At 38.0% G+C, this 26357-nt stretch overlaps 1 protein-coding gene across 9 annotated transcripts in view; it reads left to right on the forward strand.

The window, feature by feature from the left end:
* The window catches only part of LRRC4C (leucine rich repeat containing 4C), a 1220402-nt gene extending 1198998 nt beyond the window's left edge, over positions 1 to 21404 (forward strand). For all 9 annotated transcript variants that reach the window (XM_046014217.1, XM_046014224.1, XM_046014218.1 and 6 more), the window contains one exon: positions 18693 to 21404. In XM_046014217.1, coding sequence (XP_045870173.1) covers positions 18735 to 20657 — 1923 coding nt within the window. In that variant the 5' untranslated portion in view covers positions 18693 to 18734 and the 3' untranslated portion in view covers positions 20658 to 21404. The remainder of the gene's footprint in view (positions 1 to 18692) is intronic.
* The last annotated feature ends 4953 nt before the right edge of the window (positions 21405 to 26357 follow it).

A 26357-nucleotide genomic window follows, 5' to 3' on the forward strand; every position in this document is an offset into this window, starting at 1 on the left:
GTGTTAGGAGGATTCAGTAAAGTGTTTGTAAAGTGCACAGGAGTATCTGCCACACAGAGAGCTGTGGTTTCTATTCTTTCTGTTTCCCTCCCTCCCCCGACCTTTCTGATTATTTGTTTTTTTAGTATGGGTTCAAAATAAAGAAACGATCAGTCTTCAAAGTCTATCGACTATGTATAGTTTTGTAAGTTATAATTCATCTCACAATTCATAAACTATCTAAAGTTATCCTGGTAATAAGAAAGGAAGGACAAAAAATACCATGTCCACTTTTCAGGTGAGGAAAAGGAGATTCAGAGTTGCTGACCAGATCTCTATATAGTGAAAGAGGAAGTAGAGTTTTTACCTAGGTCTGTGTGGTTCCTTTTTTTTTTTTTTTTTTTTAACTGCCTAATTTTTTTTTTCATTTTATTTATTTTTTCAGTGTAACAGTATTCATTCTTTTTGCACAACACCCAGTGCTCCATGCAAAACGTGCCCTCCCCATTACCCACCACCTGTTCCCCCAACCTCCCACCCCTGACCCTTCAAAACCCTCAGGTTGCCCCAACCTCCCACCCCTGACCCTTCAAAACCCTCAGGTTGTTTTTCAGAGTACATAGTCTCTTATGGTTCGCCTCCCCTCCCCAATGTCCATAGCCCGCTCCCCCTCTCCCAATCCCACCTCCCCCCAGCAACCCTGTGGGGTTCCTTTTAAAATTAAAACTCTTAAAGTCTATGATTCTTAATTTGGGTTCTATGTTCATGAGCTTTAAAGCTTCAACCTGCAGATTTTAAGCCATCTTTCCAACAAATGGTGAGAGGAAGACACTGTTAGCAGAGGGGTAGGAAAGGAAGGAAGGAGAGGGTACTTACAAAGTCTGTCTCTTAAGGACGTGTTTTCAGGTCATTCTCCCAGGATTCAAAGGGGCATGCAGAAATAGGGTTCCCAATCCCAGGAACATAAGAGGCATTGATTTTGCATAGCAATATGCTTTAGTGGGGTGGGATGAAATGGGGAGGAAAAAAGTAAAAAGAAGCCATGTATCAGTCAGAAATGTTGGTGGGCTTCTAGAGATTTCAGGAAAGATTAAAGAGCTTTGACAAGAGTGGGACACAGGAGATGATTACTGGAGAGCATAATTTTTACCCCCGCATATATACATATATAACATATATGTATATAACATATATAACATATATGTTATATATTATATGCATTATATATTATATGTTATATATAACATATATACACATATATGTATATAACATGTTATAAACATATATGCTATATATGTAGATGTATATACATATACAAGATTAATCACAATGCATATTTCTTTAACACATAATCATCATAAGGCTTCAAAGAGCTCATACTGGGAGAGAAGATGTTAGCTCTGTCGTTTTTACTTGTGTGCTTATGCTTGACTTATTATTAGAATATTCACTCTGTGTTGCCTTTGAAAGATTCCCTTTATGTTCCTTTCTCCATTTTGGGTTAGTTTAAAAAAAAAAAAAAACTGAATAAAGGAATCCCTGAAGCCACTTAGCAGACAGACAGAGACTGTAGTATGTCACCAAGTGCTGAAAACATATGAAAAAGTAATTGTACCACAGATCACCCCGCTGTGTTATGGAACTCCCTCTTTTGCTCAGGACTCCTCACATATGTTATGTGACACCTGGAACCACTGCCAAAGTAGTAAAACTGAATCTCTTTATTTCCGAGATGAAAGTTAGTTATAGGGGGCGCCTGGGTGACTCAGTTGGTTAAATGTCTGCCTTCTGCTCAGGTCATGATCCCAGGGTCTTGGGATCAAGTCCTGCGAAGGGCTCCCAGCTCAGCGGGGAGCCTGCTTCTCCCTCTCCCCCCTGCCTTGTGCTCTCTCTCTCTCTCAAATTAAAAAATAAAAAGAAATTTTAATATTTCTTTTTATAGACCCTAATGGATCATCTTGGCAGGTCTAGGGCCAAAGAGAGTGAGTAAGAAAAGAAATTATTATAGAAACTCCAGAGCAGGGTCAGCACATTTTTTCTGTAGAGGGTCAGTAAGTAAGTATTTGGGGCTTTGTGAGCCTTATAGTCTATCATAACTATGCAATTTTGCACCTTAAGGTGAAAGCCGCCATAGAGAATACATACACGAATGGCTGCAGAAGTATTCCAATAAAACTTTATTGAAAAAAACAAAACAGGTGGTGAGCCAGATTTTGTCCATGGGCAGTAGTGTTCCAACCACTGATCTCAGAATTTTGCCTACATCCCTATCCACCTTGCATTTCTGTTTCCATGGGAGGTGAAACTTAAAAGATGAGGCTGGAGAGTGTAAGAATGACAAAGGTGTCATAATTTACCCTCATTTTGTGGATTTAGCTTTTTGTTACATTCTTGATTAAACCTTATCTTTTCAGTATTTCTTTGGCATGGGAAGAGCAGGTATTCATTCTGTCTTCACTTGACAGAACGGTACAGAAAGTTTAAGTGATTCGCATTGGTGTCACCTACCATGTGTGATATGTGTATTAGGATCTGACTGTCACCCCTGGGTTTTCTTACTTATTCTTCCTAGGATGCATCCTTTAGAGAATAAAAAAATAAATAATGGAGAAACAACCAAGAAGCAATTTTCATTTTCCAAACCTAGGAAAAAGTAGTTAATTAATGACTACTTTTATAAGGACATGCATGTGTGTCACTGTAACAGTATATCCCATTAATATATCAAAGGGGATCCAGTTCCTTATTGCTTTTCATGGATTTTCCTGATCTTTTTCCCCATGGTATGTTTTTGGAAATGATGCTGTTTGGGCCAAGGAGTATCAGATAACACTTGGAGTTCTTGTTTTGCACAGTACTGTGTTAACTGAAGCTTGTTCGTATTGGAATGGAGTCTTCATGTTGCAAGGTTCCATGGTAACTGAGAGCAAATCTGTCATAAAAGAACTATGCAAAAAAAGAGGACTTGGTGCCAGTATGCATGACCTATGTGTAACACGGCACCAAGCAAAATGAGGACTGCCTTAACTAAATGACTAAGAATCCAATTTCCAAATGTCTGCATCTGCCATATAATTCCCTCTTTTGCGGTCATTAGGGGGAAACAAAGAAATCACTGATTACAGTCATTCCCATTATCTGACATGTCATCACCAAGCTTTTGTCATTATGCAATGTTAACAGTGTTGAGGTTACTTGAAACCAGCTCCAGTTCCAATTAGGAGACCATCCCTGCTATCTGCATTCTGATTAAAGGACGTTGCCTGGAAATCACAGAAGGAGTCTACTCTGTTTCCTCCCCTTGCTCAGATCTCAAAAACACAGACTCAATTAAAGAGAGTTTCCTTATCAGGTTTTTGTGGGTCATTTTGGTGAATTTATTAAACTCTTGAGTCATGCTGAGAACTGGCAGGTGGTTGTTCAGAAGTCTTCAGTAGGAGCCAGGACCTGATGTACAGGTTTGCTCTGATGTTTTAAGGAGTCTGAAATATACAGGCGTTAGAGCAGCCAATCATGGGTCAGGATTCAAGGCAGCTGGTGAACTACAAAGGGAGTCTCACAGCATAAGGATTGCAGAGCAGAGATGTGAAAATCTTCATGTCATGTCAGCCTAGATTTTAGCTAAAAAGGAGACCCTAGTCCAGGCTCTCATTTTTTTATTCCTCATTTATTGAAATAATTTCTTAGTAGGCCTTCAGACCTTACACTGTACTCTTTCCCATCCATGTTCCATCCTATTGCAAATTTGCTTTTCCTTCTAATGATCTGCTCAACCACCTACACACTTACTCAGTGCAGCGTTTGGCATTGGTTCGTGACTCTGTTGCTTATGTTAGGCTTGTCACAGCACAGTGTTTCAAATGATTGGTGATGGGGAGTTACTAAGTGGAAGAGATTCCCTCACAGGGAAAGTTCACACAGTATTGGTACCCATCTTTGGAAGCATACATTATTAGAACTGAAATGACTTTAATGGTTCTCTTTCCCAGCATCCTAATATGAAATGAATCCCAAACATCATTAGTATTTTGCCTGGGAAGATTGTGTGTGTGTGTGTGTGTTTGGTTACTGTCTAGAAAATTTGGGTTTTGTACTGTTTAAGAATAAACAGGGAAGTACTTGATAAAACATTGCAAGGTGATTTTAAAATTGGAATGACTCTCTATATGTGGTATTTATTTTCCAGATTCCCAACATGGCAATTTAAATTACATTACTCATTATAAAAATCTATATGCATTTTGGATGCTGTTGTTGGTTTGTTTGTTTTCAACCTATAAAGGCAATGATGACCTTCCACAGGGCATTTCCTAAGGATTAATGAGCAGTTGAGGGTTAATGGCTATCAACTCCTCCTAACTGTCATCAATCCAAAGGAAGCATGGGAAGCAAGGTCATTAACTGCATTACCAACTTTCTGAAATCAAATCCTTCTCTACCTGCCTTGCCAAGGTCTTATGTTAAAGATGGACTTGTTAGATTTTCAAAAGTTTCTTTAGTTACTTGCCTGTCATTAACCTAGACATGAGAATATATAAATATTAATGTAAAATATGAACGTATAAAAGAATATATCATTAGCCCCTATGGACTGATAGAAAATGTCATGAGAAATATAATTTTTCATACTTGGATTAAATGTAACTTGCAATGTTCAGCCTTTTTATCTGCTTTCCTTTTATTCCCTTTTTCAAACCGAAAGCCTAGAATCATCCTATTGTGTGTCCTGAGAGGCTAAAATGTGTGTCTAATCTCTGCAGTTTAACCTCATTCAACAATAGATTTTGTGTTTGTGTGTGTATGAGGGGAAATTCTTATTGGGATTTTGGTTGTATTATTTGTAACAGAATATTACTTTTTTGGTTTGTTCCTGTTATACAAATGATCTTCACTAATATTAATGAGCATGATATTTTCTCTTTAGGCATCAGCCAAAACTACCCAAATATTCTAAGAGATAAATATTAATAATTCAGTTACACTATCTCAGTGCATTTTCCTTTAAGGAATAAATGATGGCTAAATGAGGGATGGATGGTTCTGGAGCAGAGAAGTCCTCATTTCATTATGCAGCATCCTGATTTTTACTTTGACACAAATTCTTTAAAAAATGACAGGGAGTGACAAATTGTCTCCTGAATACCAGTGTTAATGTATGTGGCAAGGATCACTGTCACAAGGGAAGATGGCATTCCAAGACCTTTTCCAATGGACATTCATCTTGAAGTATTTACTCAACACAGGGGTCTGACGGTCCTTAATTTTATACTCTTGGAAATTTGATTTGGGTAGCTCATCAAGAGAAAGTTGTAGTCACACTTATAAACACATAAGACATGAATATAGAAAGCAGAATGCCAGTTTGTTAAATTATAGCTAAAACTATAACAGATACTTCAAGTACTTCAGTCTGTCAAATCTTTTTATGTAGGACTTAAACTTTTTGGAGTCATAAATCTCCTTGAGAATATGATGATAAAACCAATGAATAATCTTCCTATAAAAATATACAATCTCCACATTTATACAAAAATTTGCATATAATTTCAAGAGATTCATAAATGGTTTAAAATCCATTTGTGAGCTTCTTAGGAGCTCTTGGATTGAACTATGCATTTTCATGAAAAAACATTATAATTCAATAAGGCAGTTGATGAGAAATCAACTAAGAAAACTTAATTGTATGATTCAAATTGCTTTAGCATCAGATTATAATTGTCTGATGTATCTGTCATTCTCCATAATTGGACTTCAGCTGTCACTGGGACTAGACAAATAACAATAACATAAATACAACAACAAATGTTCATACAGTATTGACTATATACCAGGCACTGTTCTAAATCCTTCTATATATATATATAAAATCATGTATTCTCACAATGATAGAGTATATATATCAGAGTGTCCAACCTCTAGGCAGTTTTACAGATGGATACTACACACATTTTTGTCTCTGATTTAAAAAAAAACACTCTATATTCCATTAGCCTTCACTTAGTTATGTAAGTAGTTGGTAAGTACCAACTTTTCTTGAGCTTGCTCGCTTTCTTTCTTCCTTCCTTCCTTCCTTTCCTTCTGTCTTTCTGTGTGTGTGTGTGTGTATAATGAAAGATATAATGTTACAATCTGCCATGTACTCTGGATGTAATATTTAGGATACAGCTTATTGATGGTAAAGAAAAAATTTCACTTAGTCTATTGTTTTCAATCACACCTTTACATGGTGAGTTTGGGCAATCTACTTTTTCAGAATTTATTTTTATATTTTGTTTATGTGCATGAGAGGCCAAGGAGTAATTACTGAACCCCTCTCTTTATCATTTGCACTAAATTGTATACCATTTTAACTTTTTTGGTTCTCATATGGATCTTATCAATGGACCTTCATATGTTATTTGTTATTAGAAAATCAGCTTATTATCCTGGCTCCGGACTGTGAATTAAAATATGGGCTACATTCAGTAATACAATTCAACAAATATTTACTGCATGCCTAGAAATCATCCAGGTCCTGTCTTTCAGAAGCTTATGATTAAATAGATTGAATACATACCCAAACATTTAGATTCCAACACAGTTGATAACTGCTATAGTCTTAGCATGACAGGCACTTATGGAAGGATAGATTAGTCCCAGCCCGTAAGACTAACAAAGGTCAAATAGAAAGGGTCACTGTAAAATTGGCTCTGAGATTGGGTACGATTTTGACAGAAAAATCAGAGTAGGACATTGCTGGCAATGGAGACAACAGGAGCAAAGTCTCTGAAGAGGAAAAGTAGGAGGCATATTTTTAGCATCAGAAACAGACTGCAGCCTAGACTGTATTATGGAGAACAGTGGGAGATAAGACTGGGAAAGCAGTATGGTGCAGGATCATGGAGTGTGCTGTGTGTCACACTAACATGGTAGTTTTTAAGAGGGCAAATTTGCCCCCCAGGGGACATTGGCAACGTCTAGAAGACACTAGATCCTCACAACTGGGGGTGCTACTGGCATCTAGTGGGTAGAGGCAGTAAGGGATGTCGGCTTTATTCTCTAAAGCAAATGGGAACTATTGGTGTGTTACGTTTTCTTGAACTGTGATCACCTCGATTCCTAAGGTTTGTTACACTAAATCTGGGAAGTGTTAACTGCATAGATCTTCCCCAGGAAATGTATTAGAAGAAGAGACCAATTCTGGAGATAAAGAATAACATGTACTAATCACGTTATGGCCCTGAACCTGAGAAAAGAGAAAGAATTCAAAAGAAAAGCAGAATAGTGATGTTTTTATGCATTGGTAAGATCTAGACTTAAAAATATTAGTGCAGAGGAGAATGTAGGCATTTCTGGTAATTGGGACAGTCTGATTTCATTTCCTGAAGAAAGAAATATCAAGCAGTATATGGAGCTTAAGGTTTTAAGCTTTTTTCTTTGGCTATTCATTTCACAAAACCAACAGAGCAAACATCTATCATAAAAATACAAACATATCTCTGAACACTTCAAATCCCACCCTTTAATTTGAGAAACAAGTCAGTCATTTATATTTCATTTCTTCATAAATAATAAACATCAGAAAGTGAATATGATCAAAAGGATTCATAACCAGCCAGAAACTTCATGCCAGGTATGTTTATCTCTCTTGCATCATGTGAGACTAAACAAGAAGGAAAAAACAAATTTAATTTTAGCCTTGCCAAGTCATGAGCTATATTTCTGGGTCTGCTTTTCTAACATGAAGGAGATTTGACTTTTCGTAGCTAAAACAGAGGTGGAGCGGTGACCGCCTACCATAATCCCCTGCCTATTCCATCTTTCCTTTGGGTTGTGACAAAAGAATTAAGAGGTCTTTTTTTTTTACCCATGGATTTTCTAATCAATGGTTCAAATGAGTTCCAAAAGCAGAAATGTGATGATCAAGATCTCTTCCATTTTAAAGGGGATTTGAAGATTACTTGACTTTCTGCCATATGAATTCCTGTTCTCTGCTCTAATGGCTCTGATCCAATGGAGTGACTCAGGAGCTGAGCCAGACCTCCCTACCTCTGATGTACATGTAGGTGCACGTGAAGAAGCAAATCAGAACAACTTATGCATTATCCACATTAGAATTTCAAGGCAATCATGCTATTTTAGGCACATACAGCAGAGGGCATTGTTTGGCTAAACTTAAATAGGGCTGCTATTAACAATAATAAAAAAAGAAATCGGGAAGCCTTCCCCTGAAAACAAACACACAAAATAGGAAAGAGAGCTTGGAAACAATGAAATGAACTTTACATTGCATTGCGCTCCCTAACTTTTCTTTGTAGGAAGGACTTCTGTGAAAATAGTTAAAAACTAGACAAGCATCATTTCAGAAGTTGATGACATTCCTACTGTGTGAGTTGGACTCTGCTAGATGCTAGGGACCCCTAGATCAATTAGTGAGTGTGACGTCATTTAGGTCCTCAATGACTTTATAGCCTTAACTATCTACAGGCTGCTTAGATAGCAGCTTACTCATTCATTCATTCATTCAGCAAATATTTGATGAACATTATTCCAGGTGAAAACTACTGAATAGGACAGACAAGTCTCTGCTCCATGGAACGTAACGTTCCATTCAGATGAGACAGACATTAAGGAAATAAGCATCTAAGGATATGAGAAAAATACCAACAATAAGTATGATAAAAATTAAATATGGTGATGTGATTGATGATGGTAGATGCGTTTCTTTAGGCTGGATGGTCAAGAAAAAAACCTCCTGAGAAGGAAAAATGTAAAGAGTGTTCTGAAGGACAAGGAAGACCAACCACTCAAAAATCAAAGGACATGTGTTGCAGGCAGAGGGGACCCTGCTGCGAAGGTCCCGAGGGAAGAAAGCCTTGGTGCATTTGAGGACCAAAGGAAGTCCAATGTGTTTGAAGAGAGAAGGGGGATAAAGAAAAGCTGAAAGGGACGAGACACAGGCAGGTATCAGAAGATCTTGATTTGGGGACCAGAACAGTTTGCATTTTACTCTAAAAGGATATGGAGCTAATAGGGGCATTTCAGCAGAAGAATGACATGAACATATTTATATTTTAAAAATTTAAAAATTTAAATTTAAAAGATTAAATTTAAATTTAAAATTTAAATGCCATATGGAGAATTCACTGTGGTAAGGCAATTGCAAAGGTAGAGAAACTGGTCAGATGGTATTTCAGTGGTCCAATGAAATGAAGATGATTTGGCCAAGAGAGGGTCAAAAGGAAAAGTAGACCGATCCAGTTTATTTTAGTGAATCCCACGAATAGCACTGTGTTGCATATAAATAAAGAAAAAGGAAAGTCAAGGAAGAGTCTTACATTTTTACATTGAGCAACGGGGTGTGTGGTAGTGGCATTTTGGGAGGTACAGGGGCAGGTTTCAGGATTTGTTTTAGTTTATGCTATGGCATTTAATTCAAGTAATTCTCTCAATGTCTATTTATTAATGTTATTACCATCACTCCCATTTAGAAATGTGCAACTCAGAGAAAAACAATTTGCCGAAGATCAAACAGTCAATAATACTAAGCCAACCTTCCAACCCTCCTCATTCCATTCTCAATCTGGTTTTTGTTCCTCTAAGTTTTGCTAATATAGCTTCCTGGCTCTTTCTGCATTGTTTCAAGTTGGAAAGTGTATTTCTTTAGGGAACCAAAATGGTACATGTGTTTAATTATCCTTGGGGTGCCATTTACAGAGTAGAGACGAGCAGTACCAGAGATCCAAGATGCCTCTCTTTTGACATGCACATCAGAGTTTCCAAAATCATACCCTGATCTCTGTGTATAATATTTTTTTTTTCATGTGACCACATACAGAAGCTAATTTTGCCTTCATTGGTATTTCGTGGTCTACAGGATTTCAACTAGGGCTAATTAATTTCCACCTGTGCACATCTCAGTCATCAGATCATGAAGAGAAGTTTCATTTAGTTTCAAATTAATGCTAGGGATGTGGATTATTGAAGTCGTAGGACTCTTCCGTCAACTGTTCCTCTCTCCAAAATTTCTTTTACATGCGAGGGCAGATCATTCTTTTTATACACCATGCTCTCTCATCAAACCCTTTCCTGCCTAAGGGGATTGCAGTTTCTTTCTAAGTCTCTTTATTGAAGGAAATCCAAACTTCCAGCAGGCTTGTGGTGCCCCTCATTTGGGCCAAGTCAACTATTTAAATTCTGCTGCATAAGCCTTCTGCTTCCGGTACGTCAGTTTTCCTTCATTTCATGCTCCTACTCCTCTGCTTTTTTAAGTAATCTCTTCCCTCCTCCGCCACCACTCTGCCTCAATGCAAGTTTATGTACCCTTAGAGACCTATATATGACCTGAATCCTCTTAAAATTTTCTCTGATTATCTGTTATTTCTGATAATACTTTATAACATTTATAGAACGGGGGAGAGAGGATTCCCACACTTTTTTTTTTTAAGATTTTTTTTTAATTTTTTTTTATTTATTTGACAGAGAGAGATCACAAGTAGACAGAGAGGCAGGCAGAGAGAGAGAGAGAGAGGGAAGCAGGCTCCCTGCTGAGCAGAGAACCCGATGCGGGACTCGATCCCAGGACCCTGAGATCATGACCTGAGCCGAAGGCAGCGGCTTAACCCACTGAGCCACCCAGGCGCCCCACTTTATGGCATTTAAATACTGAATATATTGGTTTGCATTAGTACCCAGGACACCTATATGTACACTTTTTAAATATGTATCTGTACATTTGTATTATAGCTCCAACAAGACTATAATATTCTAGAAGTCCTGGCCAATTTCATTCCTACAATCCTGACTGTACTGTCCAAGCAATAGCAACATGTTGGCCACATGATTTTTTTTTTCCTTTCCTTTTCTTTTTTTTAATACATAGTTCTCTCTACTCACTGTTTCTTTTCACCTGATGATATTGTAATTGTGTCACTTCTAAACCCCAAACACATGTATTCTTTTGCTATAAATCAGATAAATCTTAGAAAAAATGAAAATACAGACTCAGGTGTCATAATTATCATCATCATCATCATCTTCTTCTTCAATCTCAATTTCTTCCAGTTTTCTAGAAACACTGCCAGATCAGTGTGTTCAGCCAAAGAACCTCCTGTTGACTTGACAGGTTGAGTCCCTGGTTTACAGCCATTTAAATGTTGTATTACTTCCATTACATTTGCCTAGAGGGTCAGCCCTAGGCACAGTTACAAAAATTTTCTTCTCGCTGGAAATCTGCAGAGCAACAAAAAACTATATAAGGAGTAGAGAAAACTCAACAGACTTATAAAATTGGGTTTCAATTGGGAAAAAAATGAACTATATTAGAAAATATTTATAAAATAATTTTAATTTGGGGAGTTAAGCTATCTTTGATAATGGTGTTATTTGAGGTGCTGTTTTCCTTCTCTGGTGTATTCTAGCACTCTTTAAAATTTAAAGAGTTTTACAGGAAATGACTGCAATAGAAAGCCATTTAGCGTAATAGGGATGAGGCGTACCTCTTTTCTGACAAACTGTTGCTTCAGTTTACGCTGTTTCTTTTGGTAGGTTTCAAATTTACTTTTTTTTTAAAGATTTTATTTATTTATATGACAGAGAGAAATCACAAGCAGGCAGAGAGGCAGAGAGAGGAGGAAGCAGGCTCCCTGCCGAGCAGAGAGCCCGATGTGGGACTCGATCCCAGGACCCTGAGATCATGACCTGAGCCGAAGGCAGCGGCTTAACCCATGAAATCAGAATTTTTCTGCTGTCTTACTTGTTATTTCTTTGCCATTGGTTTCAGAAATGGGAAGATGGTGAGAGAAAAAAAGAGAGAGGGTGGGAGAAGCAAGGGGAGAGGGAGAAAGGAGAATGAATACGTAAGTATCAAGATAGGTTTGAACATAAGTGACCAGGAAAAAGTAATTGTTTATACTGTAAGGAGTTGAATATTTTATATACTAAGAAAATATAGAGGAAAGATAGTAACAGGATTCATTAATTCAGTTGCCCATCACGAATATAAAAAAATACAAATTCTTCTCTTTCCATTTTCCTTCCTTGGCATAACTTCTTTATCCTCAGGCTTCCTCCTTTCTTGGCCACAAGATGGCTTCAGCAACTCTAGGCATCTTATACTCACAACAATATCCAGAAACAGAATAAGTAACTATTTCTTCTCCCTGTTTTTCTTCTTATTAGTGGGAGAAAAAAAAAATTCCAGAACCCCTCAGCTGACTTCTTCTCACATATCATTGGCCAAATTGTGTCACCTATCCAGACCTAACCAGTCTCTGGCAACAGAAATGTTACAACCAATATTTCTTTAGATAAGAGCTCAGCAAACTATAGTCCAGAGGTTAGCCCCAGGAGCTAAGATTGTTCTTGAATTTTTTTTTAAGATTTTATTTATTTATTTGTTAGAGAGAGAGAGCACGCACACACAAGCAGGGGGAGTGGCAAACAGAAGAAGTAGGCTCTCTGCTGAGCAAGGAGCCTGATATGGGACTCAATCCCAGGACTCTGGGATCTGACCCAAGTCAAAGGCAGATGCCCAACTGACTGATCACCCAGACGTCCCTGTTCTTGAATTTTTAAATAGAAAACAATGTTAAGAATAATATTTTGAGAGGCACCTGAATGGGTCAGTTGGCTAAGCATCTGCCTTCAGCTCAGGTCATGAATGCAAGATCATGGGATCCAGCTCCACATTGGGCTTCCTGCTCAGTGGAGAGCCTGCTTCTCTGTCTGCCTCTGACCCTCCACCCTACCCATTTTGCTCATTCTCTCTTTCTCTCTCAAATGAATAAATAAAAAATCTTTTTTAAAAAAAGAATAATATTTTGAGACATGTGAAAATGGTATGAAATTCAAATTTCAGTGCTCCTAACAGGTTTAATCAGAACCACAGCCATATCCACTCATTTACCTTTTTCACTACAACTACTTTTAGGCTACAATGGCAGAGTAGCATAATTAATTACAACAGGAGATCGTATGGCCTGCAAAGCCTAAAATATTTACTCTCTGGCTCTTTACAGGAAAAGTTTGTCTAGCCCTAGCTTAAACCAAATTCTATTTACCCAGCAGTCCTGAGTCAGACTCTTCCAAAGCAGAGAATATGGTTTCATGATTTTTTTTTTAATTTTTTTTTTAGGATGGGAGTGAAGATTCCCGAACAAAATGTTCTAGGGCAAGAGTAAGGAATGAAAGTGTTGGGTAGGCAACAAATGAGAAGAAAGAGAGAAAGAGAGCATCAAGCACAACTTAAATGAATAATCCATTCTTAGTGCTATAAAAAGCTGACTCCCAATACAACCTGTTGAAAACAGAGCAAGTTTATTGCTTGTTCTGTTAAGGGAGGTCACCATCTCACAAAGGTATGAGAGTATCTGTGAATAGAGTGGTAAAGATTAGGACAGAACTTATGGAGAATTGGAAGTCTGATTTGAGAGGAGTTTTCACTGTGGGAGGTCGATTAGGAGAGATAATCAGTACAGCCATCTAGGATTTGTGAAAATAGCTAGGTGAGGCAAGAGATTGAAAGAATCTTAGAGGATGAACTGCCATTAGATGCACTGGTGGGTCTTTGGGCAGATTCCTAGAGGGACAGTGAAACAATTTGCTTGGACAGGAGAGTCCCCACAGATAGAGAGGCTAATAAAGATGATGGAAGAGCAAAAATCATGACTATGTCAACAGAAAGGTATGGTTTGGAGGTCTGTTTCCAGGCTGAGTGTGGGGCAAGTGGTTTTGGTTCTCAGAATTTAGGAGGTTTGCTGGAGATTCATATGAGGGAGACTGTGTTCTGTGGGGGAGAGTGGTTGTGGCTAATAAATTCACCTTTCTTTTACCTGGCTTCCAAACTATTTCCAATACCTAGACTCAGTTTCTGCTAACTGAGCAATGAAACTGTGCTAAATAGAGCAGCCCCCTGTATCTCAGTGCACTGAAGCATGGGTAGGGAAAGAAGAAAGGTCTGTTGACAAAGTCAGAATATCCTCTGGGACAAGGCTGAAAGTATTACAGCTTAATTCAAAACCCATACAGATCCATTTGTAAATAAACCCTGTCAGATGACATTGTAATGGATAGAGCATACTTTTAAATTGATTTCTTTTTGATGTGATAAAATCATCTTATGAAAGAGATGCTGAAACATGGCTTTTAATGTAAAGTAACATAATTTAGATTTTAAAATAGAAAACCTTTTGTTGATAGTAGGTTATTCGATTCAGTGCACGTACCAAGCGTTATTTTCTGTGGGTTGTAAATTACCTTTGAACCGGCTATAATTCATAAATTGTTACTTATGACTGATTTATAGGAAATCTCATTAATAGCAATAGTAGAAAGACCTTGAAGTAAGTAAGAAATAGAAAATAAAACAGCCTGGGGATTGAAAAAGGGGAGACACATGCACTCTACAATTAATTGCAATGCATTGGATTTGCATATGAAAGAATGCTTCTGATCATTGCAGTTAATCCTTACTATAACTCTGAGTAATAGATATTAGTGTTATTCCTATCTTATATGAGGAAGAAACTGAGTGTTCTATCACTTTATTTTTAGTTTGAATATGTTTTACATATTTATTATAAATTGCTAATTATGAGCTGGTAAGTATATGTCTGTATATATATGCATATATATGTGTGTGTGTGTGTGTGTATATATATATATATATATATATATGTATATATATATATATATAATGTGATATTGCTAGCAAAAGCCTTTTGAATAGACGGAAAAGTAAAATAAAGAGAAATGAGAAATGAAGTAACTTTCTCAGTTGCAGAGTCATGGAAGTTTAAGCCGGCATTTAAATTTAGGAAAGCTTTACCAGAGCCTTTCCCTTTGACCATGGGACATGGCTCCTTTGCTGTTTCTTATTTTAAAGAGAAAAGGATAGCAAATAGCTTATCTTGAGCAAAGGACTTAGCTTCTTCACTTCTGTGCTATGTCCAGTCAATCAGTTATTTCTCTATATCTCTATTACCAGAGACCCTAGGATTCGGAGAGTCATAGGGTAGGGAGGTAGTAGGACCCTAGAGGAGTAGGACCCTTGGACTCCAGTCCTAAAAATACCCATCAGTTAATGTATCAGAGATTTTTTTTTTTGCTTTTATAATTTATTTATTTTTTCAGCATAACAGTATTCATTGTTTTTGCACAACACCCAGTGCTCCATGCAACATGTGCCCTCCCTATTACCTATCACCTGTTCCCCCAACCTCCCACCCCCACCCCTTCAAAACCCCCAGGTTGTTTCTCAGAGTCCATAGTCTCTCATGGTTCGCCTCCCCTTCCAATTTCCCCCAACTTACTTCTCCTCTCCATCTCCCAATGTCCTCCATGTCATTTGTTATGCTCCACAAATAAGTGAAATCATATCTGTATCAGAGATTTTATGTGCTATTTTCTAATTGCCCAATTACCTTAAAAAGTGTGTGTTGGAGAGAGGGGAGCAAATGTATAACTACACCAAATCATGTGAGTGAAAAATTTTCAGTGGTCATGTCACTGGAAATGTAAGTTGGATTCTATTTAAAATGGAAATCCCTAAGGGTTTTTAAGGTCATGCTTGAATTTACAATAAAAAATATCTCTTAATCTAGCTCAGGGTGAGAAGCCTACCAATCTTATTATTGTCACTGTGTAAATGGGACAATAGAATAGACCTATAAAGCCATCAACAAGATTATTAAGATGAGCAGGCCCCCGCTATTTAGTGATTAGTTATTTTTAAATGTAGATTTTATTATTATTTCGGTATAATGAGACAAATCAGGAGACAACTGTCATTGAAGAGATACATACTTTTTCTTTACTCACAGTTCCCAAGGGAGGGAGCATGCCATGTCTTAAGGGGGCCACACAAGGAAGCACCAGGGTCAGTCACAGGAGTAGAAGGAGTAAGGAAAACTCTGAGCAAGTGCCTTTATCATGGTTTGAGAGAGAAAGCAAGAGAAGGCAGGGTAAGCAGGCTTGCAGCTGGCATTACCCTGTGAGATCCTGAGAAAGGAGTTGACTGGGGTATAAGCTTCAGGTTGATTGGTTTGAATATGAAAGGCATGCTTGTGGGCAAGTCCTTTACTATTTCAAGGAATTGGCTAGTCCTTGAGGGGCTCTCTCTGGAACAACAAGGCCCCAGGTATCAAAACATCAGAAAATATAGAAGATAGGGTCACCTGAGTGGCTCAGTTGGTTAAGCATCCAGACTTTTGATTTCCACTCAGGTCATGATCTCAGGGTCATGAGGTGGAGCCCTGCATCGGGCTCCATGCTGGGTGAGGAGTCTGCTTAAGATTCTCTCCCTCTCCCTCTCCTTTTTCCCTTCTCCTGCCAACTGGTGAGCTCTCTCTTTCTCTTAGAAGAAAGAATGAAAGGAAGAAAGAGAGAGATGGATGGATGGAAGGAAGGAAGGAAGGAGGGAAGGAAAGAAGGAAGAAAATATGGGAAGTAGAAAGTCATGATTACTATATTAGTGTCTATCATTACACATACACAGAGTTGTAACTAGATAGTAACTGCTTCTACACATTTACAACAGCCTTTTTACCCAATGTCTGAAGTGTGACAGGTGAGAAAAACCATCAGACATGGTTTCTGTCCTCATGGTGTTCACAGGCTAGTGGGAGAAGCAGGACCAGAGACTAATGATCTAGTACTAATGATCATAGTACTAGAATGAATATATATATATAGTATGAAAAGTCAATCTAGAGCTGCAGCAGCGTAGAAGAAAGAACTGTCTCTTTTCCAGGCCCTCCATTCTCATGCCACAGAGAATGGTTTACTGGTCCCTGGACATGCAAGCATCTTTCTGGGTCCTTGTCTCTTGGCTGAAGGTGTTCCTTGGCGAAAGTGCTCTTCTTTCCTTTTTTTTTTTTTTTTAAATCAACTTCTTCTAGAGAACCTAGATCAGATGATCTTCTTCTTTTAAAATCCTATGATTTACCAACACGGACTGAGCTGATCTGATATCAGTGCCCTTATGCCAGAGTGGCCTGGTCTTATACCAATGAACATATATTATTGCAATTCATCTTTGGCCTATCTGTCTCCCCTTTTAAATGATCATTTCCTCAGGGGTAAGGATGATGGTCTTCATCTTTATATGCTCAGCAAGATAACTGGGTAAGGACAAGAACAAGAACGGTAATAATAATGGCTGACATTACTCAGTTTTTAACATGGGAGAGGTGTTATTCGAAGTGCTTTATCTGCATTAACTAATTTTATCCTCACAACACCACTAAGGGTATGTACTGTTGTCATTCCCATTTTGCAAGTGAGGAGGATATGTTATGGAGAGAAGATTAATAAGTTGCCCAAGGTGATACATAATAAAAGTACTAAATTAGTGCCTTTTTGAGTTGGAAGGTAGTGATCCCCATCCCTTTTTTTCATTTGTTTGTTTCCAAGAGATTCATAGAAGGGACACTTTATTGAGATGAGAGATTTGGAAGAAGTCATTACACAGGTGCCCAGTTCATGATAAGAATGAGACGAGCACTGGGTAACCCAAAGTTCCTTTAAAATTCCTTCTTGTGCTGGAAGAGATGCAGAAAGTAAGTTATTTTATTCCCCTTCCCACAAATCTACTTGAAATCAGTGAGAGTAGGGGTACGAGATATATAGTATTTCTTTTATACTAAGGTGTCCTCTGTACATAAAAGTTATGTTTCATGGAAATTATTTAATTTGTTTAATTTGTGGTCTGTCTGCCTATAGCTAGCAGTTGTTATAATGAGTTTGGGTATTTGAAAATCTCTAAAAGTTTATGTACATTTGTACATGCCATTGTTTCAGTGTATTTTCACAGTTGCCAGGGTTCAGAGCTGAGGTCACCCCCCAGAAAAGGTATTTTAGAGAAATTAATATGAAAAAATATTTTGTCTTTGCCATCGTTCTCCCAGAAATTTTTTCATGGAGATTTGAGATCATATGCTCTTGGACCAGTCAGATGAGTGTGTGAGTCCTGATTCTGTACTTATGAACTTTGTGACTTTGTGTTAGTTTCCCTATGATTAAACTTCTTCATTTTGGAAATGGAGACAGTAAACCTCCCTACCTCAGAGCAGTGGTGTAAGGACAAAAAAGGATCAGTCCATGCACCCTATGTAATTGAAAAGGACCCCATTCACAGAAGGGCCCACACTTGGTTAATACTCTGTTGTTACACAGAGTTGAAAGTCTTCATAATTTTTAAGAAGCCATCCTCCAGTTTCATTTGGCACTGGACCCTGCAAATTATGTAGCTACTCCTGGACAGGATTGCTTGTGAAGGCTATAGCCCATGGTTTCTGGCATATAGAAGAATCCTCAATACAATCTCAGGTATTACTGGTTTTGTAAGGAAGCTTTTAGTTTGTTGGGTATAGGCCCAAATCTTATTTTCTGTACTTTTCCAATCTGGTCTGGCTTTTGAACCTACTGATGGGGTCCATCTCATATGTCCTCATGCATTCAAGTCATACTCGGTTGCTGAACACTGCTGTAAGGTGTTTCCCCTCATTCTCTGTGAGCGCACGCTTGATAGATATGGGCTGTGGATGACTGCTGATTTGAAGTACAGAAACATTTTCTCTATAAATATGAGCCACATTGCTCAATAAAAGGACATTAGATTTGTTGTTTGCTTAGTGTGAGAAATGATAGCTTTAGCTGGTATATTATGTCACTGACATTGCTCCAGAAAGGCATTTGGAGGAGATCTAATACCCCTTTTTGCTCTTATGTTGCAGACTATTTGAACTCCAGACGGACCAACACCAGATAAATTATGAATGTTGAACAAGATGACCTTACATCCACAGCAGATAATGATAGGTCCTAGGTTTAACAGGGCCCTATTTGACCCCCTGCTTGTGGTGCTGCTGGCTCTTCAGCTTCTTGTGGTGGCTGGTCTGGTGCGGGCTCAAACCTGCCCTTCTGTCTGCTCCTGCAGCAACCAGTTCAGCAAGGTGATTTGCGTCCGGAAAAACCTACGGGAGGTTCCAGATGGCATCTCTACCAACACGCGGCTGCTGAACCTCCATGAGAACCAAATCCAGATCATCAAAGTGAACAGCTTCAAGCACTTGAGGCACCTGGAAATCCTACAGTTGAGTAGGAATCATATTAGAACAATTGAAATCGGGGCCTTCAATGGTCTGGCAAACCTCAATACTCTGGAACTCTTTGACAATCGTCTTACTACCATCCCAAATGGAGCTTTTGTATATTTGTCTAAACTGAAGGAGCTCTGGTTGAGAAACAACCCCATTGAAAGCATTCCTTCTTATGCTTTTAACAGAATCCCTTCTTTGCGCCGACTAGACTTGGGGGAATTGAAAAGGCTTTCATATATCTCAGAAGGTGCCTTTGAAGGTCTGTCCAACTTGAGGTATTTGAACCTTGCCATGTGCAACCTCCGCGAAATCCCTAACCTTACACCTCTCATTAAACTAGATGAGCTGGATCTTTCTGGGAATCATTTGTCAGCCATCAGGCCTGGCTCGTTCCAGGGACTGATGCACCTTCAAAAACTGTGGATGATCCAGTCCCAGATTCAAGTGATTGAACGGAATGCCTTTGATAACCTTCAGTCACTCGTGGAGATAAACTTGGCACACAACAATCTAACACTACTGCCTCATGACCTCTTCACACCCTTGCATCACCTAGAGCGGATACACTTGCATCACAACCCTTGGAACTGTAACTGTGACATACTGTGGCTCAGCTGGTGGATAAAAGACATGGCCCCCTCCAACACAGCTTGTTGTGCTCGATGTAACACTCCTCCCAATCTGAAAGGGAGGTACATCGGGGAGCTTGACCAGAATTACTTTACATGCTATGCTCCTGTGATTGTGGAGCCCCCAGCAGACCTCAATGTCACTGAGGGCATGGCAGCCGAGCTGAAATGTCGGGCCTCCACATCCCTGACCTCTGTATCTTGGATTACTCCAAATGGAACAGTCATGACACATGGGGCATACAAAGTGCGGATAGCTGTGCTCAGTGACGGCACATTAAATTTCACGAATGTAACCGTGCAAGATACAGGCATGTACACATGTATGGTGAGTAATTCTGTCGGAAATACCACTGCTTCCGCCACCCTGAATGTTACTGCAGCAACCACTACTCCCTTCTCTTACTTTTCAACCGTCACAGTAGAGACTATGGAACCTTCTCAGGATGAGGCACGGACCACAGATAACAACGTGGGCCCCACTCCAGTGATTGACTGGGAGACCACCAATGTGACCACCTCTCTCACGCCACAGAGCACAAGGTCGACAGAAAAAACATTCACCATCCCAGTGACTGACATAAACAGTGGGATCCCGGGAATTGATGAGGTCATGAAGACCACCAAAATCATCATTGGCTGTTTTGTGGCCATCACACTCATGGCTGCAGTGATGCTGGTCATTTTCTACAAGATGAGGAAGCAGCACCATCGGCAAAACCATCACGCCCCGACAAGGACTGTTGAAATCATTAATGTGGATGATGAGATTACAGGAGATACACCCATGGAAAGCCACCTGCCCATGCCTGCTATCGAACATGAGCACCTAAATCACTATAACTCTTACAAATCTCCCTTCAACCACACAACAACAGTTAACACAATTAATTCAATACACAGTTCAGTGCATGAACCGTTATTGATCCGAATGAACTCTAAAGACAATGTACAAGAGACTCAAATCTAAAACATTTACAGAGTTACAGAAAACAAACAATAAAAAAAAGACAGTTTATTAAAAATGACACAAATGACTGGGCTAAATCTACTGTTTCAAAAAAGTGTCTTTACAAAAAAAAACAAAAAAGAAAAGAAATTTATTTATTAAAAATTCTATTGTGATCTAAAGCAGACAAAATTATGTGTATTCCTCAGAACCTGTTTTTGCTGCACTTATTTACTATTTTCCCACATCTCATCCCTGCCTTCCCTGGTTGCCATATTTTTCATAGATCTCAAGTCCCTAAAGAACTGGCCTAGGAAATTTTGTAAGAATTCTGTTACACTTTGAGATTTTTATGGTGAATTCCAGTGGTGAGAACCAGTCTATTTTGTCTTTCTTTCTTTCTTTTTTTTTCTCTTTCCTTTCTTTCCCTCATGCCCTTATGAAGTAGTCCAATGGGGAATGCAATATTAGAAATAGATTTTTAAGAGAGAACGAGATAAAAAAAATGCAGGATCTTATATTTTTCATGTAATGACCTGTTCTGTATTTATGAGGAGAACCATTCAATGACAAAGAATAAAAAAAAAAAGGAAAAAAGCAAAAAAAAAAGAAAAAGAAAAAAGTAAGCAAACAACAGATTAATTTACATATGAGCATCTATAAAACCCATGATCTTTTAAACACGTCTAGAACCAGAATTTGTAGTTCAAAAACCAAAAAAATAAGGTTATAAATAAAATATTGTTGGTTTTTCTGTACCTGGACACAGCTCATTTGTAGTATGGCTCAAATGTGAGAAACTTGAAGGTAATTAGATTTCCTACTTTCTAAGAAAGAAAAAAGTATATTCTTCAGCCCCAGCATCAGTCTCTTTGGGGTCCTATTTCACTAGCTGACTTGAGTGTTGGACCTATATTCAAGGATGCTGTGGTAGTTTTTTTTTCTTCTTCTTCTCACTAGGAGCACCCTTTGTAGAATGTGCAGATTAAAAAACAATGATTTTGTGAAGTAAATTCAATCCCACTTGGAAGAAAGTTTCAGTATAATTTATTCACTGTCTCCTAAGTTAAGTCCTACTGGCTAAAGTACAACAAGAGAATGTGAAGGTATTCTAAATGATCTAAGTTGAAAAATAATTTTTGGTGCTGAGTATTAGCAAATTCAGCTCAATTCCACAATAATTATTAAAGACCTTCTGTTTTAAACACTGATTTTAGTGCTGTGGGTACACAGTTGACAAGGCCTGCTTCTTGTCCTTAAATCACTCATGATCTATATGAAATATGATTAGAAAAATATCAGCCTTTTACTCAGGGCTAACTCTAATTTTACTGATAAGTGGAAGGCACTGAATTGGGAACCTGATATTTCAAAAATATTGGGTTATTATTACAGAAAGCTCCTGTTTATGGTTTCTTCTGTCCTTCTGGAAGAACTGACTCTCTTCTTTCAAATGCAAATCGCAGAGCTATAAAGTTGTGTGAGTATGGATTTACCGTCATGGGTGTGTGCGCTCCAAGAGATAGCCATGTTAATACAGTAGTAATTCACTAAAAGTCCTTGAAGGAACTGGAGAAACTTTAGGTATGAGAACATACACTAGCTTCCAACTAAAAGAAGAACTTGCTGGTTCTTAGTACATTGGCACTCTCCTGATATTTTAACATAGTATGTCTATGACTTCTATCCTGATCTATGTAAAGCAAAGTGAAAACAGACACCTCTTATTACTGACCTTGAAACCTACCACCTTGTTGGTGAAACGAGTGATGCCCAAGTGTTGAATACTTCCGTCTTCTAATGGAGGAACTTGAGTCTGCAGGCTGGAGCTCACACCAAAGTGTTGTGTTCTCCGGGTGTGGAGAATCAATCATTACTCACAAAGCAGTTCAGAGAACGGGAATGAAGGGAAGCAAATGAGTAAGACCACATAAGGGTTTTACCTATTTTTTTTTTTTTTAAGATCACTAATTCCCCAGTACGTTTTTCATCCCTAGTATTTTACCTCCCTTTGTTAGGAACACAATTCACATTTACTTTTACTGTGGAGAAGATCCCCCAAAAAGAGGAAAACACATGTTGGCTGTCACTATTCAATATAGAGCTATTCAATATAGAATGTACTTAATATATTCCCAAGATGTAGATCACAAAGCAAACGAACAACCCACCAAGGGATATCCAGCAGGTGCTAGTCCAAAGAAGAGTGGTATAAGCCAAGAGAGAAAAGAATCCTGCCTTCTCTGCTTGATCTGTGTTCACTGAGCTCTCTCTTTGCAGGCTCTGAACCTTCATTCATTTTGAGCTGATAATTCTTAGGGAGTTAGTCCCAGCACACAACTTCCCTTAGCTGTGAGGGTTGGCTGAATGATTGGAAAACTTCTACTAAAGAGAATGAAAGGTGAACTCAAACTAAAAAGTTAAGAAAGCATATATTTCAGTCCTATGGGAGATTATAGTTGCTGTAATAAATACATTCTAGAAGCAAAAGTAATTGATGAAAGACTGGTTAAGCCAAACTTGACCTTCACAGTAAATTTAGAAACACTTTTGATCAAAGGTCCTCATTGCAGGTTGTGGGGTTGGAGAGTGGGGTGCTGTAAATGCATTACCTAGAGGTATGTGTCTAGAGGTTTATGATTAGCAGGGTTTGTGTTTGCTCTGCATAGCACACTTGGCTTTTGGCCCTCAAGTATAGGAGTTGTACTGTGTTAGATGTGTCAGAGACCATCATGCACTGTGGACTTCTTGGTCCACCAGGAAGTTCACGTGACTGTCCAACATCTGGTCTGTCCTTGTAACAAAACATAATCCTATGTCAATCTCTCTTTTTATTCTATCCAAAGACAATCAAGTGGTAGCACTCTTAAATACTCATGTGCATCAAAAATATGTCCTTTACAAGGAACCAGGTTAAGGTAACCTGATGATAATTGAGTGAGTGTGTGTGTGTGTGTGTGCGCGCGCGCGTGTGTGTTTTCCTTACTAAAGGTATGTACTTTGCTTCAGGGAAACATCAAGGATGTTTTAGAAAGAAGATTCTGCAACATTTCCTTTTTCTATAAGGAATCCTGTACACCTGGCTATCATGTCAATCTCCTGACTTCTTCTGAATGTGTTTGGATACATTTTCAGTGGCAAAATGGGAGAATTTGGTATAGTTCATGCACATAGGCCCTGATACAGCTTTACTAACTTTTCCCTCATATTCTGAATATTCTGTAATCAAATATCTTTTCCCAAACTGAAATAGGTCATTTGATCTTAGAACGTTAACCAGTGTTTGTTTGAGGAGAAAAATTTTGCTAGTCCATGATTGCTATGAGGCCTTATAATCAAAGAGTTAAAAATCAGAATATTTGAGACTCTACACTATGAAATTCTGACTGTAGATTGCTGGAAAATAACTTGACAGTAGAAGGGTTAGTTGCATGAAGGAAGGAAAAGAAGACATTTTTTAAAAATAGGAGTTACTGAAAGATTTAAAAAAAGTTTTTAATGGATAATCCCAGAGTATCAACATTTCCAAGGTAAATACTGAAAAGGGGAAAAACATTAATAACATTCCTGAATCCTTTATCCTTTTGAGATAATCTTCAAGATGCTTAGAAAAGTAGAAGGGTCAGGTGACCGGTTGTGAATAAGGTGCAGTGCTCTAAAGCAATGTAATTTTTAAATAATGTGTTCAGTTGTTGATCCTATCTTCAGGCTGCTAGTTTCAATAAGGATATTGAAGATAATAATATCATTAAATGTCACACATATAACATGTGGGGGACTGAGGAGTCAGACTCCTCTAGGAAACCATTCCTTTGTTTCTCCTAAAATATATTAGCACAGAGCCCATATCATTATATTTGATCAGAATGTGATTTCTGTACAAAGCTACTTTATTTATTTATTTTTAAAGATTTTATTTTTAAGTAATCCCTACACCCAACATGGGGCTCAAACTCGCAACCCCGAGATCAAGAGTCACATGCTCTTCTGACTGAGCCTGTCATGTGCCCCTGTATAAAAGCAACTTTAGATAAAGATGAGTTTCAAAAATTGCCTTAAAAAAACACAAGGTATCTTGTATTCTTTTTCTTCTGCCATAAGGAAAGAGATGAATTCCTAAAGACTCTGTGTTGGATAGAAACCAGCTGTGACACTGTTGTCTCTCCATGCTCCAGCAGGATACAAAATAAGATACGTCTGGCTCCATGAGAGGAAAAAAGAAATGTCGAAAAAATAAGAGTGCACTATCAGTTAAGATCCAAATTTAGATGCTGAGAGAAGCATTCTTACAACACAAATCAGTTCGTGTCCTTTGCTTTTTTTTTTTTTTTTTTAAATGCCGCCAACAACACTCCTGGGGCTTCACCCTTTCTTAGCGTTATTTTAAAAAAATATATATATGCATTACATATAAACTTGTATGATTAAATTGGATAACAAGTGTTAGAAACAGTAGGTGAGACTGTCATTCATTTTGCTTTTGCATGAAAAGAAAAAACAGAAAATAAAGGGGGAGCACTGTAGTGAGACAATCAATTAAGCTGTTTTCATGAAAGCACATGATACTGGAAGATCCTTCGGTCTTGTAAATTTTGTCAAGCCCAGAAAGCAAGGATTCTCACACAACCACTGCACAAAAGACAGAAAGTAAGGACCTCTGAAACTCCAGACCGTAAGGCCTTATCTTTCAATATTTGGTCCAGTAATTTAATTCCACTTTCCAGATTATTAAGACTACACTTTATTATCTATTTGATGCTGAATTGCTGAGTTTGAATTTGTCCAAATGGCATCAATCTTGTCTTTATCTGGCTGGTAGAGGTAGTGAATATATGACTTTTAACTCAGATGAAAGAGAAGCTTCAGTGTGGTTTGAAGGAGAGGGACTGGTCTCTGTGGTGGCAGGGAAATCCCTTCTGATTTATGTCCCATAGTCCTGAGAACTTGGCAAAATAGCCACTAGCTTGGCCCCAAGATATCATGATGAAAACCTATTATGGGAACCCCTAACATTTATTATGTCCATATATCAGTAAGGCTTTCTGAATGACGATTAGTAAATCTCCTTACTTCTCAGCCCCTAGTTCCACATTAGAAGAGATAAAAATAAAGTGGAAATTAATTTCTATTTAAACACAGCTGCTAGTTTTGTAGCATGTATGGTTCTCTAAGAGAAATAAGTCACACATCAACCCAGCTAAATATATAAAGCATACACAGGAGTAATTATGATATATTTTATGGTATATACTTTTTTATGGGAGCTACTATAAAATTTTAAATCAAATAATTTGTAATACTAGGGAAATCATGAGTTTCTTTACTAACAGAATCTTTATGAAGAAAAATTAACCTTAACAAAATGTGTAAAATGCCTCAAAAGTCAAATGTTGAAGTGGAATTCCCAGTCCTATGGCTAGTTCTGTTTTTGAGAAATAAAGTTTTACAAAATGAAAGAGAGAAGTAATAAAGTTTCTCTTTCCAGCATCCCTCAAGCAGAATAACTCATAATTGTAAAGGTATTTTTCAACATAAATTGACTGTTAAAGAATGAACTTAAGTTCACTCTGGCCATAAAAAATGTCTTGTAGCTATGTATTCTCACCTAAAATTTTTTCAAGAGTCTTACAAACAAGCCACTCTTAAAAAAATCAATGCCAGTCTTTATGGGCTCAATTGCATTTTCGGTTTTCAATACATATTCTTAAGCTATGTAGAAGT

This window comes from Meles meles, chromosome 8 (genome assembly GCF_922984935.1).
Source record: "Meles meles chromosome 8, mMelMel3.1 paternal haplotype, whole genome shotgun sequence".
NCBI lineage: Eukaryota > Metazoa > Chordata > Mammalia > Carnivora > Mustelidae > Meles > Meles meles.